The 16812-nt window shown below is 43.5% G+C and overlaps 1 protein-coding gene across 2 annotated transcripts in view; it reads left to right on the forward strand.

The window, feature by feature from the left end:
- dscamb (Down syndrome cell adhesion molecule b) overlaps positions 1–16812 on the forward strand; it is a 158621-nt gene that overhangs the window by 99806 nt on the left and 42003 nt on the right. For both annotated transcript variants that reach the window (XM_079609578.1, XM_079609579.1), the window contains exons 5-8: positions 1800–2078; positions 3606–3881; positions 6572–6868; positions 9287–9559. In XM_079609578.1, the coding sequence (XP_079465704.1) occupies positions 1800–2078; positions 3606–3881; positions 6572–6868; positions 9287–9559 (1125 nt within the window). The remainder of the gene's footprint in view (positions 1–1799; positions 2079–3605; positions 3882–6571; positions 6869–9286; positions 9560–16812) is intronic.

Raw genomic sequence — 16812 nt, forward strand, 5'->3', positions numbered from 1 at the left:
GACTGAGGCAGCCAGCCATGGCCCTCACGCTTTGATGGCTCTGTGCCTTTATTTTCATGTTTATCTGTGATTAACACCTCTCTGAGACCTGATTGTAGTTTGTTTTTGTTTTGTTTTACTCACAATTTTAAGTTAATCCCTAATTGAGATTTAAATTGAGTTTAAAATGATGGAGCAATGGGAATAAGGAACCTTATACTATCCTAAATTTGAATTAAAACCAGGATCGAAAGCATGGTTTAAATGTAAGCATGTTCATTAGGATTTTAAGCATAACTGACATAAGTTTGCCATCTAATACACTGGATTCTCATTCATCTCAGTGATATTTGCTTGGCTGATGGGAAGTACACAATTTTAAATTCACAATTTGATCATGGCAGCTCATGGCCACTCAGATCTAAAGCCAGGTTGTTTTGAATAACCTGAGCCATAAATGATGGGACGAGTTACTCTGGAACCGCTGGAAAATGACAGATGGCACCACAAGAACGAGCACAGTACACAGTCCTTTACTAGTGGCTATAATGTCCTCTTAAAACCCTCTGGAAAAAAAAGAACACTGCTAAAATGTCTCCTGTAATATAATAAAATATTACGGTAACACTTTATCTTGATAGTCCACTTTAGACATTCTACTAACTATAAGTAACTTTGCAGGCGCAGCTACATGTCAACTAACTGTCATTAGATTATTAGTAGACTGTCTGCTTAATATCTGCTAACACTTTATTTCGATGGTCCCCCGACAGACATGCAACTAACTATAAGTAACTTGGTAACTACAAGTCAACTTATTCTCCTAACCCTAACCCCTAACACCGAACCATAACATACCAATCTACTGTCAGTCTACTACACTCTACTAATACTCTAATGACAGTTAGTTGACATGTAGTTGAAAAGTTACTTATAGTTAGTAGAATGTCTAAAGTGGATATCGAAATAAAGTGTAACCTTTTTTATATTTTCATTTCTAAAAAATATAATACATTTATAACACTTTACTGTGTATGTTACTTAATAACATTACAAAAACCTAGTCTACTAACATCAACTAGCATTGCTGCAATTGAGTTTCTAATAAAGCGGTTGAGGGAGCAACTTCTGAAATCTCTCTCTTAACCCCCCCCCCCCTTTTTTTTTTTAAAGTTGTTGTAGTTTCCATGTTCCAGACCCATAAATGTGACGGAGGGAAAAGGATCAGATCGTAGTAGTTGCAATTGAACATATGGGATGCATGGGTAGACGTAGGATGTGTCCAATTCAGAGGCTGCATCATTCGAAGGCTGCGAAGGTCGGACTGAGCGTTGTTAAATGGGACGGTCTAGCCTACAGAGGATTGTTCTTGTCGCCTATCAACTGTGACGGGTGCCGTTGACGACAACAGTAACGTTTGTACTGGACTTTTTTTTTTAAAGTTACAGTATATTAATCTGTCTGAAAAAAAACAGGGTTCACAAACTGTCTAAATATGTTCACCATGGTCCATTTCTGTATATAATAAAGAGTGTAAACTATATATTATCGCATCTTAGTAAGATATAAGTCAACATTTGAACCACTTTAAAGTTAAAGTAGATATTTGAGTACGTTAAAACCCAATAAATATCATCACTGGTTTCACGGGAAACGAAGGATGCATTCGGAGGACCCTTCGAATTGGGACAGCCTTCGTCCCGCCGCTGTGACGCAATCGGCCTTCGAAGGATTCAGCCTCTGAATTGGGACGCAGCAGTAGGCTTCATTTCCCACTGCTACAGTATATAAAGAAAATGGATTTTCTCTCACTCTTTTAGATCCTGTGGACTCCGCTCCGGTGATTCTGGATGGGTTTGAACGGAGGGAGGTTATGGTGGGACACCGGGTGGAGCTCCCGTGTAAAGCGTCCGGTCACCCCCCACCCAGGTATCGCTGGCTGAGGGACAACAGCCCCTTAGAATCAGACAGCCGCTACCACCAGAGTGTATCGGGCCTCCTCATCGAGGCCACGCGACCCAGTGACGCTGGCAGTTATGTGTGTGAGGTGTGGAACAGCTTCGGAAACGCCAAAGTGGTCGGACGGCTGGTGGTCAAACGTAAGTTATCTTTTAAAGCAGGGGTTCTCAACTCTTGGCCTTGAGATCCACTTTCCTCCAGAGTTTAGCTCCAACCCTGATCAAACAACTTCCTGTTGCTTTCTAGTGATCCTGAAGAGCTTGATCGGCTTGTTCAGGTGTTTTTGATTTGGATTGGTGCTAATAGCCCCTTTCACACAGCAATCCCGGTAAATTACCGGAAAATTGCCAGAACGACTTTACCGGTAATTTAAAAAATGTATTGTTCACACAACCACCAGCGTTCTGGCTTTTTACTGGTAACAGACCATTCACACATCAGTTAAAAAACACCTGTAAACTCTGTAATGACGTAATTAACCAGATGTTTTGGCCTTGTTCCTGAAGAAGGCTAGTTACTTTATCATACGACAAATCTCTTCATCTGCCTGGACGTGGAGATGCGCTTTAGTTTTGGATATCACTCCAATTTAAAGACATTTGTATGCAGTGCTGAGTAAAGACGTCATCTACGTCATAATTTTTTTTTTTTTTTTTTTTTAAGTTGAGCATGATTAGCAAGTATACAAATTAGCTAACAACATGATTGGGTGGATGAGTTGTTATTAGTTAAGTCTTTACATGTGCTGTGTTCCAATCAAAGCTTTAGTTCAATATCTCAGACTTCCAACTATAAAGGAATTCCAAATCCCAAAACAAAATGGCTGCCATTAGGTATGCTGGTGTTTGTTTGTCAACAAAGCAACAAATTGTGGATGATAAATGCTATACTTTTTGAAGGTGTAGAATATCAACAGAAAATATCCGTAACCATGTTTTACCAAAGACTATAGAATAACACAAGATGCGTCTCTCGTATTGTTTTGAATGGGGAAAAGTGCAACGCTCAATATGGTGGAATAAGTCCCGCCTTCTAAATAAGAGACAATCGCCGATTGGTAAAGTCACTGCAGCCGTTAGAAGCTCCAGTTCCCATAGAAACAGTTGTATCGCGCTTCCACTGCGTATTAGCTTGATCCAGACTGAAAAATTTCATAATTCGAGCATTTAGAAACAAAAGTTATGAGACAGTTGTTGTCAAATTTCATTGGTGATTTCAAATATGAAATTTAATTGTAAGTTTGGCGAACAGTTTTGGAGAATTTGATGTTTCCCCATTCAAAGAGACAGGAGCTGCACTTACACGCCCGTGAGGCGTTTCAAAGATGGCCGCCGAGTGAAATGACTTGTCTTAAAAGGACTTTCACTTCGTCTCTGCAAACGATTGCTTAACAGGATTTATTTTCATGTAATCTCAGAACTGATTTAGTAGTTTTTTCACTAACTATGTTCACATGACATCATGTAGCATTCTGTTGCACTTTTCCAAATTGGATATAATGACTTGAGTTGAACAGACTGCAGCATTTAGCATTTAAAAGATGACAAACAAAGTTTTAGTCCAAATCCTGGATAAATACTTCAATTGCAATTTCTTTGAATTTAGACACAATTATTTTATTCAATAGTGTATTAATGTGCGAGTATGTGTGTTTGCATCCACCCCAGAGCCTCTGAAAGCAGTGGTGAGCCCACGGAAGGTGAGAGGCAGCGTGGGTAGCCAAGTGTCTCTGTTCTGCAGTGTGACTGGCTCTGACGAGTATGACATCAGCTGGTACAGGAACGGTGAGAAGATCTATCAGGGTATAAACGTACGAATCACGGGCATCAACAACGAGAACCTGGTGATGGAGGGAATGGCCAAGAGTGATGGGGGAGCGTATCAGTGCTTTGCTCGAAATGGCAAGATGTCCACCCAAGACTTAGTCCAGGTCGTCTTGGAAGGTAAGTCCCTCTTGGAAGGAAGTACAAGAAATAGTGTTATACTTGTTAGTGTGAAATTACTAAAAGTATGCAGATAGGGGGCTAGGGCTGTCTGAGACATAACTTATGTCAAACTTAGGTCATTTAATGGAATAGTTCCTCCAAAAACGAACATTTTGACACCTTCATGTCATTCTTAAGGCCGTTGTTGCACACTGAGCGCGACGCAATAAAGCGAAGCAAATCGCAGACGAACTGTGCTTTCACACCGAAACCGAAACGATTGCTCGCCTTCAGGTAACTCACGCCTGCAAGATAGGTGCCGCTGACCCAGAATGCATTTTACGCCTGTAACTGCCCACACTCATCCTGATCTTCTCTTTTTTTTCCAGTGTATGTATCTCGTAGGTTTTTTCCATTTGGCTTTAACCTCGTCTGCTGCACAAAATGCAACAGTAAATTAAGATAAATAAAGTTTAGTAATACACCAGTAACACATACTATCTATGATGCTTATGACTTTAATAAGATACTAAACTCACCATCGATTCCCCTTTTCTTGGCAATTCCTTGCCAAAGAACTTCTTTTTTGTCAAACTTTTATCAAAAATCTCTCCGTTCCCAGACACCAATGGTAACAAGAACTCAGCATCTGTTCACTTCTCTCTTCCAGAATACTTATCTTTGGTATTTACACTGGTTTCCAAAGCAGCTTTCTGTCCTATAGCACCACCAATCTCGCCCTTTTGTGCAATAGCAGCGGCAACGGGGACGCGATCTAAAGCTTTGGTGGCCCGTTTTATCGCGGGCGATGGGAAAAATAATCCACACAAATCTCGCTTTGCAGCGCCACGAATGATCGCACCCGGTGTGAACAGCTCCATAGGGATCTACTGTTTCGATTCAACAGCATCATTGCGTCGTACTTTCTCATCGCTTAATCTCGCTGTGTAAAAGGTCCTAAACCTTACATCATTTTCTTTCTTCAATGCTAGACAAAAACGTTATATAAGAAAAAGCAGCTCTTTTCCGTACTGCAAATGTAAATAATAATTTATACTGATAAGTTCCAAAAAGGACAAAAAAAGTACAACTTGTGTGAAATGATACTATAGCAAAAGAAAGAAAATACCTTGGTGAGTAAAATATAACATTTCCACTTTGGCTTTGAACACACATGCACACAAAAAAAGATTTTAGCTAGATGTTTACACTTCAACAAACACCCTCCCCAAATCTCTGTTATGCAAATTCATATTTGACATTTATGAATTAATTTAGTTCTTCAAACCACTAATTCAAATATATTAATATTTACACTAATACACTAATATTGAGCAAGCTTGAATTTAATCTGCATCCACTTTTGATTGCAACGCTCACATCTCTTAATCCAATCAAATCCTGATGCATAAGCACCAAGTCCCCGCCCTAAATTTTTTTTTTTTTTCGATAATTCAGAACACCCGGACATACATCACACTATGGAATAAAAGATCTGTCGCTACATCCGTTTCAACGCGACTTGAATTTAATTTTTAACGACCTGTGAAGTTGTGGAGTGCTACCGCGAACATATACTGTACTGTATGTGTAACTGTGCATGTGTTTTAATATAAGCCTCTACTGGACTCTACTGAAGCTACTCAGCCCTGCAGCTGAAAAGATTTGTTGCTTCAGCTCGGTTGCTGGGGCAACTGTCTCCTATTGCCACAAAACTGCATACAGAGGATATTGATAATCTATAATGATGTTAAAAAAAACCAGGATGATCAGAGGGTAAAGATTTCAATGGAACTAAGCTTGAAAACACAGCTGTTTCTTGCTAAGTGTCGTGATATAAGAAAACAGGGCTGAAAAGATTTTCAACAAACGTCTGGCAACTGTAGGTCTATTGTATTTTGCATTGTCCTTATTTTACTGAGAAGTCAGTTTCAATCCCTTTTCTACGTATTTTGTATCAGGTGTTGGGTCATGTTTTTGGATCTAAATGTATTACAGTTTTCCTGACTTTTAGCACAAGTACTGTCAAATCGATTAATCGCGATTAATCACATATAACATAAAAGTTTGTGTATATATATATATATACACACACACACACACACACACACACACAATTTTGTGATTAATGTGATTAATCGCGATTAATCGATTTGACAGCACTACATAAAATATTTGAGAAAACTCCGAATATGCCAAACTTCTCTTGGTTTTTAGGTTTTGTAGATGGAGTATAAATATATTTCTGAACATACTACTGCAAATCTGTCATGTTAGCATTGCCTTTTGACCCGTATGATCTACTACCAACAACCAGGAAAATGGTTTACTCGAAAAAAGAGCCACACAGCCAACAATGCTCTGCTATTAAAAATAAATTCATATTTCATACAATTAAACATGCTTTTTTAAGTATTTTAAAATCTTTGCCCTCATGTTTCTTTAAAAGATAATACGATTTTTTAAAAGTGTTTTATTGATGATACCAGCGATTTAATTTAAGATATAAAAATCTGAAATATTAAACGGATTAAATATCACATTTAGTTTATGAACAATGTGTCACCTAAAAAAAAATGCTGCTCAACAATCATAAGTGTATATTAAAGGTAATTTTTTTTTAAACTGTTATTTCTGAAATAGTTATACATAGCTAAATATTGCATCATTAAACCATCTGTCTACAAATCTGTCTTCCGCTTCTCTAGACGGGACGCCAAAGATCCTCTCGGCCTTCAGCGAGAAGGTGGTGAGCCCGAACGAGCCCATCTCGCTGGTGTGTCACGTGAAAGGAACGCCGCTCCCCACCGTCACCTGGACCCTGGATGAAGACCCCGTCATCAAAGACAGCAACCACCGCATGGATCGCATCATCACCACCGAAGGCCACGTGCTCAGCTATCTGAATGTGTCCCACACACAGGTCAGCGATGGGGGCGTCTACCGCTGCACCTGCAACAACTCGGCCGGATCGGTCTCCTACCAGGCTCGAATAAACGTAAGAGGTGCTTGTCAGATCAGCTCCTCAAAAACACCCACACCACACCACAACCACACACAACAAGATTGTCTGTTTTCTAGATGGAATTTTTAGTTAGAAGGAAATGTTGTATTCTTAGATTGTCAATGCAGTGCAGTCTCCTAAAAGTGGTGTTCTCAGTGACTGCGATTTGTAGCAACAAAGCAACTAGAAGTGATTTATTTTTACTGAAATTTGGCTCTTGAGCAGTGACCAATGACGGCGCAACAAAAAGCAAAGTTTATGCAAATGAGCAGAGACTCAATGTGAAGGCAACCAATGGGAGTGAAGTTTGATATTGCAGTTGAGCATTGGTGCGTTCCTCTTCGCTTATAGTCTCTTTTCCCCCTATCACATATTTTAGTAATCGTCATAAATTAGGTATCATTCGAATGCGTAAACACTCAAAATGCATCCTGTGAAAACTGTTTTGAAATTGGACATTGCGTTACAAAGGGTACTGTAATTTAAACCTTTTAGCGGGCTCAAATTTTGTGAAATGACCTTCAAATTTGGAACACAACTTGGTTAGACATATGGCTTTGGATGTATAGCAATTTTAGAGTCCAAATTATATGGTAAAATATATATTTTGTATATGTTTAGTTCAATAAGTGTTTTGAGTCTTCTTTAAAAGGAGACCAACCTTAAGTCTGTATTAGAAAGCATTCATGAATTACAACCATTTAAGTTCAGATCAAAAAGGGACACTCTTGACAATAGGACAGATGTTGACTCATTTCGGCAGCTTCATATACCATAATGCAACACGGTTGTGATGTCACAGCAATAGTGACGCTAGTGCATGATATATGAATTATTTTTAGATTTGACCACACAATACTTAATACACAATGCATAATATAATAGTTAATTGTATTGATTTATTATTTGTTTGGGTACTTTTAGATTTTTTCTTTCCAATATCCCAAGCATAGCTACAGGAATATAGAATGATGCATCAAACTAATTCTTATGGAAAAAAAATATAAATAATGAATAAGCTCCGTAGCAGATTGAGGGGATTAGGATGTTCCACTTCGACCCATTGCAAGGGTTCTGCCAGGACTGGGCACTCGTGCAACGTAAGCAATGACAGGTCCACGAGATGGAGTTAAGTTGCATAAACGGAGTAAAGTAGCGAGAGAAGGGCATAAAAATGCGAAGTTAAATATTTGGTCTGACCAATACAATCCAATCACTGTGAAGTGAGACATGCTCCTGTGTCATCATATTTTGTTGATCCTGGAACAACATTCCAGTCTGAAAATGTAGTCCTAACCTTATCCTTACCACTAAACCAAACCCTACCCATAAGTTATCCCTTAAATCAGAGGAAGCACATAACCCTGGCTCTAAACCTAAACTAGACATTAACTGTAAACCTCAAATTTGATTGGTTGATTTGAATGTTGTTCCAGGATCAACAGAGATGTTTTTTCCAGGAACATGTTGCGTTTGGTGAAATCATGTTCACCTCTAATGCACTTAGTACAAATAGCCTGTGCCTTATTTGGAAAGGAATAGGAATGAATGGTGAGTAGATGAATGGAAATGCTCTCCAGGTCTCATAGACTTCCTCTACAGTCAAGCTCTACTGCCTTTACTCCCATTGGTTGTTGCTACGTTGTGCTAATTTAAAACTCTGTTTACCCAAAAATCGGTCATAATTTACTCAACTTCATGCCGCCCCGATGTATATGACTTTCTTTCTTCAGAAGAACACATACAGGTAGAATCCATATAATCCATAGTCCATGTAATCCAAGTTCATTGGCTCCTTAAAGTTTCAAGCTTCAAAAACCATGCAAAATGAATACAATTATAATCCATACAACCCCTATAACTATAGGTGTGTCTGTGTGAGAAAAATACTAATTTCTAAATTAAAAAATCTCCTAAATCTCTTCTGACTAACTGTCAACTCAAGTTTCACAATATGTTTACATCACACTTCACAACGTGCTGACGTTTACTCATATGATGATTGGCTGGAAGCGATGGATTGGTGATAATTTTAAAATATTTAATTTTTTCCCCCTTTTTGGAGATTTTGTCAGGTTTTGGTCTTGGACTTATTCACTTGCATTATATGGACTCAAAGCGATGAATTATTTTTATAAAAAGCACCATTTGTGTTCATCTGAAGAAAGAAAGTCATATTCATCTGTGTCGGCATGAGGGTGACTAAATATTGAGAGAATTCTCATTTTTCAGTATCACTTGAAGTCAAACTCTCCGTGAGGGTTTGAAGTTAGGAAGAATTATTTTTAGTTAGTTAGTTAGTTAGTTACTGTCAGAATATGTATATAATAGCTGAAAACTAAAATATTTACACGTACTACATAAGCCTATCAACTGACATTCAAAGACTCTGTATACTGATAGTTCTTTCTCACAACAGGCCCTGCCAGTATTCGACCAATGAAAAATGTCACTGCCATTGCTGGGAGGGACACGTACATTCACTGTCGCATCATTGGTTACCCTTATTACTCTATTAAGTGGTATAAGGATTCCAAACTGCTCCCTTTCAACCATCGCCAACGTGCCTTTGAGAACAACGGCACACTGAAGCTGTCCAATGTGCAAAACTCGGACGAGGGAGAGTACACATGCTACGTGCTGGTGGATCCAGAGAAACAAATTCACAGGAGTGTTCATGTGACAGTGAAAGGTACTGCTTGTGCAGACAGAAGTCAGCCATTACCCAATATAGTGTTTGCCCAGATCCGGCTCACATCTGGTGGATTCCACACATACCAGATGTGGGCCGGATCTGGGTCTGGGTACATGAAGGCCAGATTTTAATACCGGGGAATGACCCCAAGAGTGATCAGTGTCATTTTCAATGATGTGTGTTAAGGCTAGCATAACTAGGGCTATTGATAGGACTTATGACTGGTGGTTCATAAACCCCTAACCCTACCCTAAAGCCCAAAGTATACATCAGCCATCCGTGTTTCGCGACGGTCCATGCACTGTATGCATGACGTCATTTTATGTCATCAGGAAGGTCCGCGGACAGTGCTCATACAACAGTGCAGGTGCGAGTGATTTGAGTGCTTGAAAAAAAGTCCACTAGTGCACACGTCTTTCTGTGCTCACGGCCAAAGGACTATACCGTATTGTTGCGAATATAAGACAATGTTTTTTTTTTCTTAGAAATACATCAGAAAAGTGGATACGTCATATATTCAGGGTCTAGAATTTACATGTCAATAATACACCCGCAACAATAGGTGGCGCCAAATACACGTAAAACGAGTGTGCCAAGAAATATGGTGTCAGAGTGTCATGATTGAAGATCGCGAGAGCAAAAAGACCATCACATCAAGTCGCGGGACTTTCATGTTTGCGTGTCTCACTGACGGGACCAAACTTCTCCCGTAAGTGATTTTAAAATGTAAGACGGTACCCTCATGATAGAAGATCGCGAGAGCAAAAAGACAGTCTTAAAAACACAACGGGGGGGGGGGGGGGGGGTGGGGGGATGGGGGGGGGTCACTACGGTACTTTAAAGGGAAAATTAAGTATACCCAGGTCTTACGTATTACCCCTTCACATACTTGTCTGTGCTACATAAAAAAAAGATACTGCAAAACGTGCTTTTTGAAGAGAGGTCAGAACTTGGCAAAGAAGACCATAGTAGCATTGGAACTTTTGGAAGTGGCCTCTTTTGACTTAAGGTGCTGTCACATTAACAAAATTTTAGCCACATTTTGCGGGCCAAAAAGGTAAATTGCCAATAGTGTAGCAAAGTACTTTCAAACCAAGCAGCTTCCTTTTGGTAAACATGGCAGATTCACGCTGTCACGGGACCGGGGAATCAAAGACGGCAGGCAGAGTTGAAGGATCCAAATGCAGGGAGATTTTAATGAAAATAAACAATCATAACTTACTTGAAAAACTAAATAACACTGAGAAAAACAAAGAAACCACGGGGAACTGGAGACACCTGCATGACATGAAACAACGACCGACAGAGAACCAGAGAAAACAAGGGCTATTTAAACAAAAGGGGTAAACGAGCTTAACGAGGGAAAATGACACACCTGGAGCAGACTAATGAAAATGTAAAAGACTACAAAACTACAACCTGGCCACAGGAAACAGGACACAGGAAAGAATACAAAAACTAGACACAAAGAAACTACAACATAAAAGTCCCACAGAGCACAAGACACAGAAGCAGATCTGACATTACCCCCCCCTCAAAGGAGTGGCTTCCAGACGCTCCACAACCAGTCTTGGAGGGAGGTGAAGTGGAGGAGGAACCGGGGGAGGGATGGCGGGTCAGGAACGCAGAGTGGAAGCAGGATGGAGACAGCCCTTCGGTCGGCCAGGGCGGAGACTTTCCCTCGGGCGGCCAGGGCGGAGACTTTCCCTCGGGCGGCCAGGGCGGAGACTTTCCCTCGGGCGGCCAGGGCGGAGACTTTCCCTCGGGCGGCCAGGGCGGAGACTTTCCCTCGGGCGGCCAGGGCGGAGACTCTCCCTCGGGCGGCCAGGGCGGAGACTTTCCCTCGGGCGGCCAGGGCGGAGACTTTCCCTCGGGCGGCCAGGGCGGAGACTTTCCCTCGGGCGGCCAGGGCGGAGACTCTCCCTCGGGCGGCCAGGGCGGAGACTCTCCCTCGGGCGGCCAGGGCGGTAAAGACCCCTCGGGCGGCCAGGGCGGTGAAGACCCCTCGGGCGGCCACTCGGGTGGCCACGGCGGAGATGACCACTCAAGCGTCCACGGCGGAGATCCTCCCTCAGGTGGCCAGGGCAGATCCGGCTGTGCAGGCGACCGGGACGGGGCAGGTCCTTCGGGCGGCCATGGCGAAGACGACCAGGGCGAAGACGACCACTCGGGCGACCACGGCTCAGGAACAGCAGCAGACACCGGCTCAGGAACAGCAGCAGCAGACACCGGCTCAGGAACAGCAGCAGCAGACACCGGCTCAGGAACAGCAGCAGCAGACACCGGCTCAGGAACAGCAGCAGCAGACACCGGCTCAGGAACAGCAGCAGCAGACACCGGCTCAGGAACAGCAGCAGCAGACACCGGCTCAGGAACAGCAGCAGCAGACACCGGCTCAGGAACAGCAGCAGCAGACACCGGCTCAGGAACAGCAGCAGCAGACACCGGCTCAGGAACAGCAGCAGCAGACATCGGCTCAGGAACAGCAGCAGCAGACACCGGCTCAGGAACAGCAGCAGCAGACACCGGCTCAGGAACAGCAGCAGCAGACATCGGCTCAGGAACAGCAGCAGCAGACACCGGCTCAGGAACAGCAGCAGCAGACACCGGCTCAGGAACAGCAGCAGCAGACATCGGCTCAGGAACAGCAGCAGCAGACACCGGCTCAGGAACAGCAGCAGCAGACACCGGCTCAGGCTCAGGAACAGACACCACCGGCTCAGGCTCAGGAACAGACACCACCGGCTCAGGCTCAGGAACAGACACCACCGGCTCAGGCTCAGGAACAGACACCACCGGCTCAGGCTCAGGAACAGACACCACCGGCTCAGGCTCAGGAACAGACACCACCGGCTCAGGCTCAGGAACAGACACCACCGGCTCAGGCTCAGGAACAGACACCACCGGCTCAGGCTCAGGAACAGACACCACCGGCTCAGGCTCAGGAACAGACACCACCGGCTCAGGCTCAGGAACAGACACCACCGGCTCAGGCTCAGGAACAGACACCACCGGCTCAGGCTCAGGAACAGACACCACCGGCTCAGGCTCAGGAACAGACACCACCGGCTCAGGCTCAGGAACAGACACCACCGGCTCAGGCTCAGGAACAGACACCACCGGCTCAGGCTCTGGAACAGACACCACCGGCTCAGGCTCTGGAACAGACACCACCGGCTCAGGCTCTGGAACAGACACCACCGGCTCAGGCTCTGGAACAGACACCACCGGCTCAGGCTCTGGAACAGACACCACCGGCTCAGGCTCTGGAACAGACACCACCGGCTCAGGCTCTGGAACAGACACCACCGGCTCAGGCTCTGGAACAGACACCACCGGCTCAGGCTCTGGAACAGACACCACCGGCTCAGGCTCTGGAACAGACACCACCGGCTCAGGCTCTGGAACAGACACCACCGGCTCAGGCTCTGGAACAGACACCACCGGCTCAGGCTCTGGAACAGACACCACCGGCTCAGGAACTGGAACAGACACCACCGGCTCAGGAACTGGAACAGACACCACCGGCTCAGGAATTGGAGCAGACACCACCGGCTCAGGAATTGGAGCAGACGTGACGTGAAGCTCAGGCTCGACAGACGTGACGTGCACAGGCTCTGGATCGGCAGACGTGACGTGCACAGCCTCTGGATCTGGATCAGCTGGGCTCTGGATCGGCAGACGTGACGGCACAGGCTCTGGCTCGGAAGACGTGACGTGAACGGGCTCTGGATCGGCAGCCGTGACGTGAACGGGCTCTGGATCGGCAGCCGTGACGACGTGAACGGTCTCGGGCTCTGGATCGGCAGCCGTGACGTGAACGGGCTCAGGATCGGCAGCCGTGACGGCGTGAACGGTCTCAGACTCTGGAACGGCGGCGGGCACCCTGTCTGAAACCCCCAGACTTGACCCCACCGCAGAGATACCAGCTGCTCGCACCGAACAAAGCGCCGTGTCTTCCAGGCTCGACGCCAGTCTCAAATACCCATGGACCACCCTAATGTCCTCTTCATCCATAAGTATGGCTACTGGGAACTCTGACTTGGTGGCCATGACAGCTGGAAGCTCTGGCCTGGCTGCCATGACAGGACGAGATTCTGGGGTGAGGGCTACTGTGGGAATGTCGGGTTCCTCCTTCGTGACTCCCACAGTGAGTGCAGAGCCGCTCAACTGCAGTGCAAGATAGATGTAATACTCCAGTGTCCAGTTAAGATCCCAAAATGGCATGAGTGAGCTGAGCGGTTCAGACAGCCCTCCCCGAAAGAATATCATCAGGCATTCCTTGCTCATGTTGCTCAAATTAGCCAACTCAATAAAATCCAGAGCATAATCCTCAACACAGCGATCTCCTTGACGGAGACGCGTAATTCTCCTTGCTGGATCCATTATGGTCGGTCGTTCTGTCACGGGACCGGGGAATCAAAGACGGCAGGCAGAGTTGAAGGATCCAAATGCAGGGAGATTTTAATGAAAATAAACAATCATAACTTACTTGAAAAACTAAATAACACTGAGAAAAACAAAGAAACCACGGGGAACTGGAGACACCTGCATGACATGAAACAACGACCGACAGAGAACCAGAGAAAACAAGGGCTATTTAAACAAAAGGGGTAAACGAGCTTAACGAGGGAAAATGACACACCTGGAGCAGACTAATGAAAATGTAAAAGACTACAAAACTACAACCTGGCCACAGGAAACAGGACACAGGAAAGAATACAGAAACTAGACACAAAGAAACTACAACATAAAAGTCCCACAGAGCACAAGACACAGAAGCAGATCTGACACACGCGACTAACTTGATCTTGCTGCAAAATCTGTGTGGGGAAATATTTCGCCCTCAAGCGAAATTCCCAACCACACACTGTCAGGTTCCTTTTGAAATGACTAATGCGATATTTTTGTCTGTTATGATAGTCACTTTGTCAGATTATGTGATTTTGACTCCTACATTTTTGTTGTGTCATGGACAAGAAACATGTCAGACGACCCGTTGCTTCCCGACCAATCATCGCTTCCCGTCTTTAACGACGTGTGTGATGTCATTGAGAAGGCGGAACTAGTGATTGACTTCCGGAAAACAAGAGCATAAACAAACAACGGTTGTACTAGCCTAATGCTAATTCCAGTATTCACCGGGTTGCTGAAGCGCCTCCGCTATCGTTATCACTCGAGGAAACATCATGAAGGCAGGAGTATTGTTGCCATAGCTTCACAAACCTTTCCTCCATTGCATAATTCCACATAGAAGCACCAATACAATCGTCTCTCCTTCGTTCCGTCGTGTTTGAAAGCTGTGTATGAAGAGTGTACTTTTTTTTAAAAAGTCTATAGTTGCTACCACTAAAGACTTTATATATACTTTAGAAAGACGGTGCACTCACATTATGAATGGGAGAAAGTGCAACGTGCAAAATGTTAGAACAAGTCCCGCATGAAATATAAGCTTTTTTAATGTGTGAGCATAAGAAACAACATTTTTGGGACAGTTCTGTCTGATTTTGTTGATTTCAAATTTGTTATTTAAATGTGAGTGTGACAAGCAGTTTTTGAGATTTCAGGATTCCCCCATTCAAGTAGACAGGACTTGGTCTTGGATGCCAAAAATAGCTGCCCGAAGGCGTTGTAAATATGGCCGCTGAGTGAACAGACTTTCCTTGAAAGGGACTTTGCTATTACATAGTTGGGCAATCTCATTCTAGAAAGCATGTGATTGAACAAAAAAATCGCATAGTCCAGAATAAGTCATCAATATATTCTATTAATTTCCTGGGAACTTGCTTGTATCTGCTAAAAGTGAAGGAGAAAATTAGAATATACATGACCTTAAAAAGTATAAAGAGAGACCAAAAATTGGGATTTAAGGAGGACTGATTTAGGGCCCTATTTGAACGATCTAAGCACATGGGCCCTGTCCCAAATGGCACACTTCATATGCACTTTCGGTCTTGTGGACTTACAATGGCTGCCGCGTGCGCGTGTCTGTTAAGTCCGTGAGACCGTAGGGTGTCCCATTTGTCATTTTAGCTCTCAGTAAGGTGCCGGTGCCCTATTCGGTCGATTTGCGCCCTCGATGCGCACTTTTGCCGAGCCCGCACTGATGCGCACTCCGCTGCAGACTTCTTCCCGACAGTCAAAGCGGCGTTACGTCACAAAAAGTGCGGACTCAGAGTAAGACCGCGAGTGCTCAGGGTGCCCTTTGGGACAGGGCCATGGTCTAAAGCGCACAGCTCAAGTGCACTTAGGATCCACCGAATCCTAGGTAGTCCGAATCCACTTTTGCTATTTTAAAAAATGGTTGGTGCACCGGCGCATGGTCTAAAAGGGTTGTCCCTATTCTCCTAATGAGTAATGGGTGTGTTTTGGGCATAACGTGCAATAAACCAATCAGAGTCTCATCTCCCATTCCCTTTAAAAGCCAGTTGCGCTTGCAAATGATAACTTGAAAATGATAACTGCGTCAGGCTGAAACTAGCCAAAAACACCCTCATTGTGCCAGGTGTATGACAGGGCCCTTAAAGTTTTTCACCATTTTTAATAATCATTTGTGTTCAATTGACAATTTAAATGGTTTTGCGTTATCACAAATGTATATTTGAAATTACAATGTAATCTCTCAATCAATATGAGCTCATGTATCAGCTGCATATGTAATGCTGTTCACAATATTTTACCTTTATACTACAGGGCCGTTGAATGCTTGAATCTGATTGGTTGACAAACGTTCTAAGGTATGCAATTATTTTCAGGGAACCGCATGGCTAAAGTAGTTCCGGCAGGTCTTGACCTCATTACAGTTCCATATCACTTCGCGTAGTTCACTGTAATAACGGAAAATAGGATACAATTCATAACAAGAAAAACCATGCAGCCCCATGCGCTTGATCTGCAATTCTCAGTGTCTAACTTCACAATCAATGGAAACATGCAGTTTAATTGTAATAAATAAAGTATACAGTCCTATACATAATCAATAGAAAATTAAACTGAATATTGAAAAAAATTGATAGTCCTGCTGCACGAGTTTTCGTAATTATTGAAGATTATATAACAAATAAATAAAATTGATAGGCCTATACTTGTTAAAAGGGCTTTGTGTTTCATTTATTAGTCTAGTCTACTGTCACTAATAGAAAAAAAGAACGAACAAATTAATTAAAACGAATTTAATTAATAAATAAATAATAATATTGACGCACATGCTTCTCTCTAAGGCCGGTTATGAATGTAGTTTGATACTTATG

This window comes from Phoxinus phoxinus (assembly GCF_949152265.1).
Source record: "Phoxinus phoxinus genome assembly, chromosome: 4".
Classification (NCBI taxonomy): Eukaryota; Metazoa; Chordata; class Actinopteri; order Cypriniformes; family Leuciscidae; genus Phoxinus; species Phoxinus phoxinus.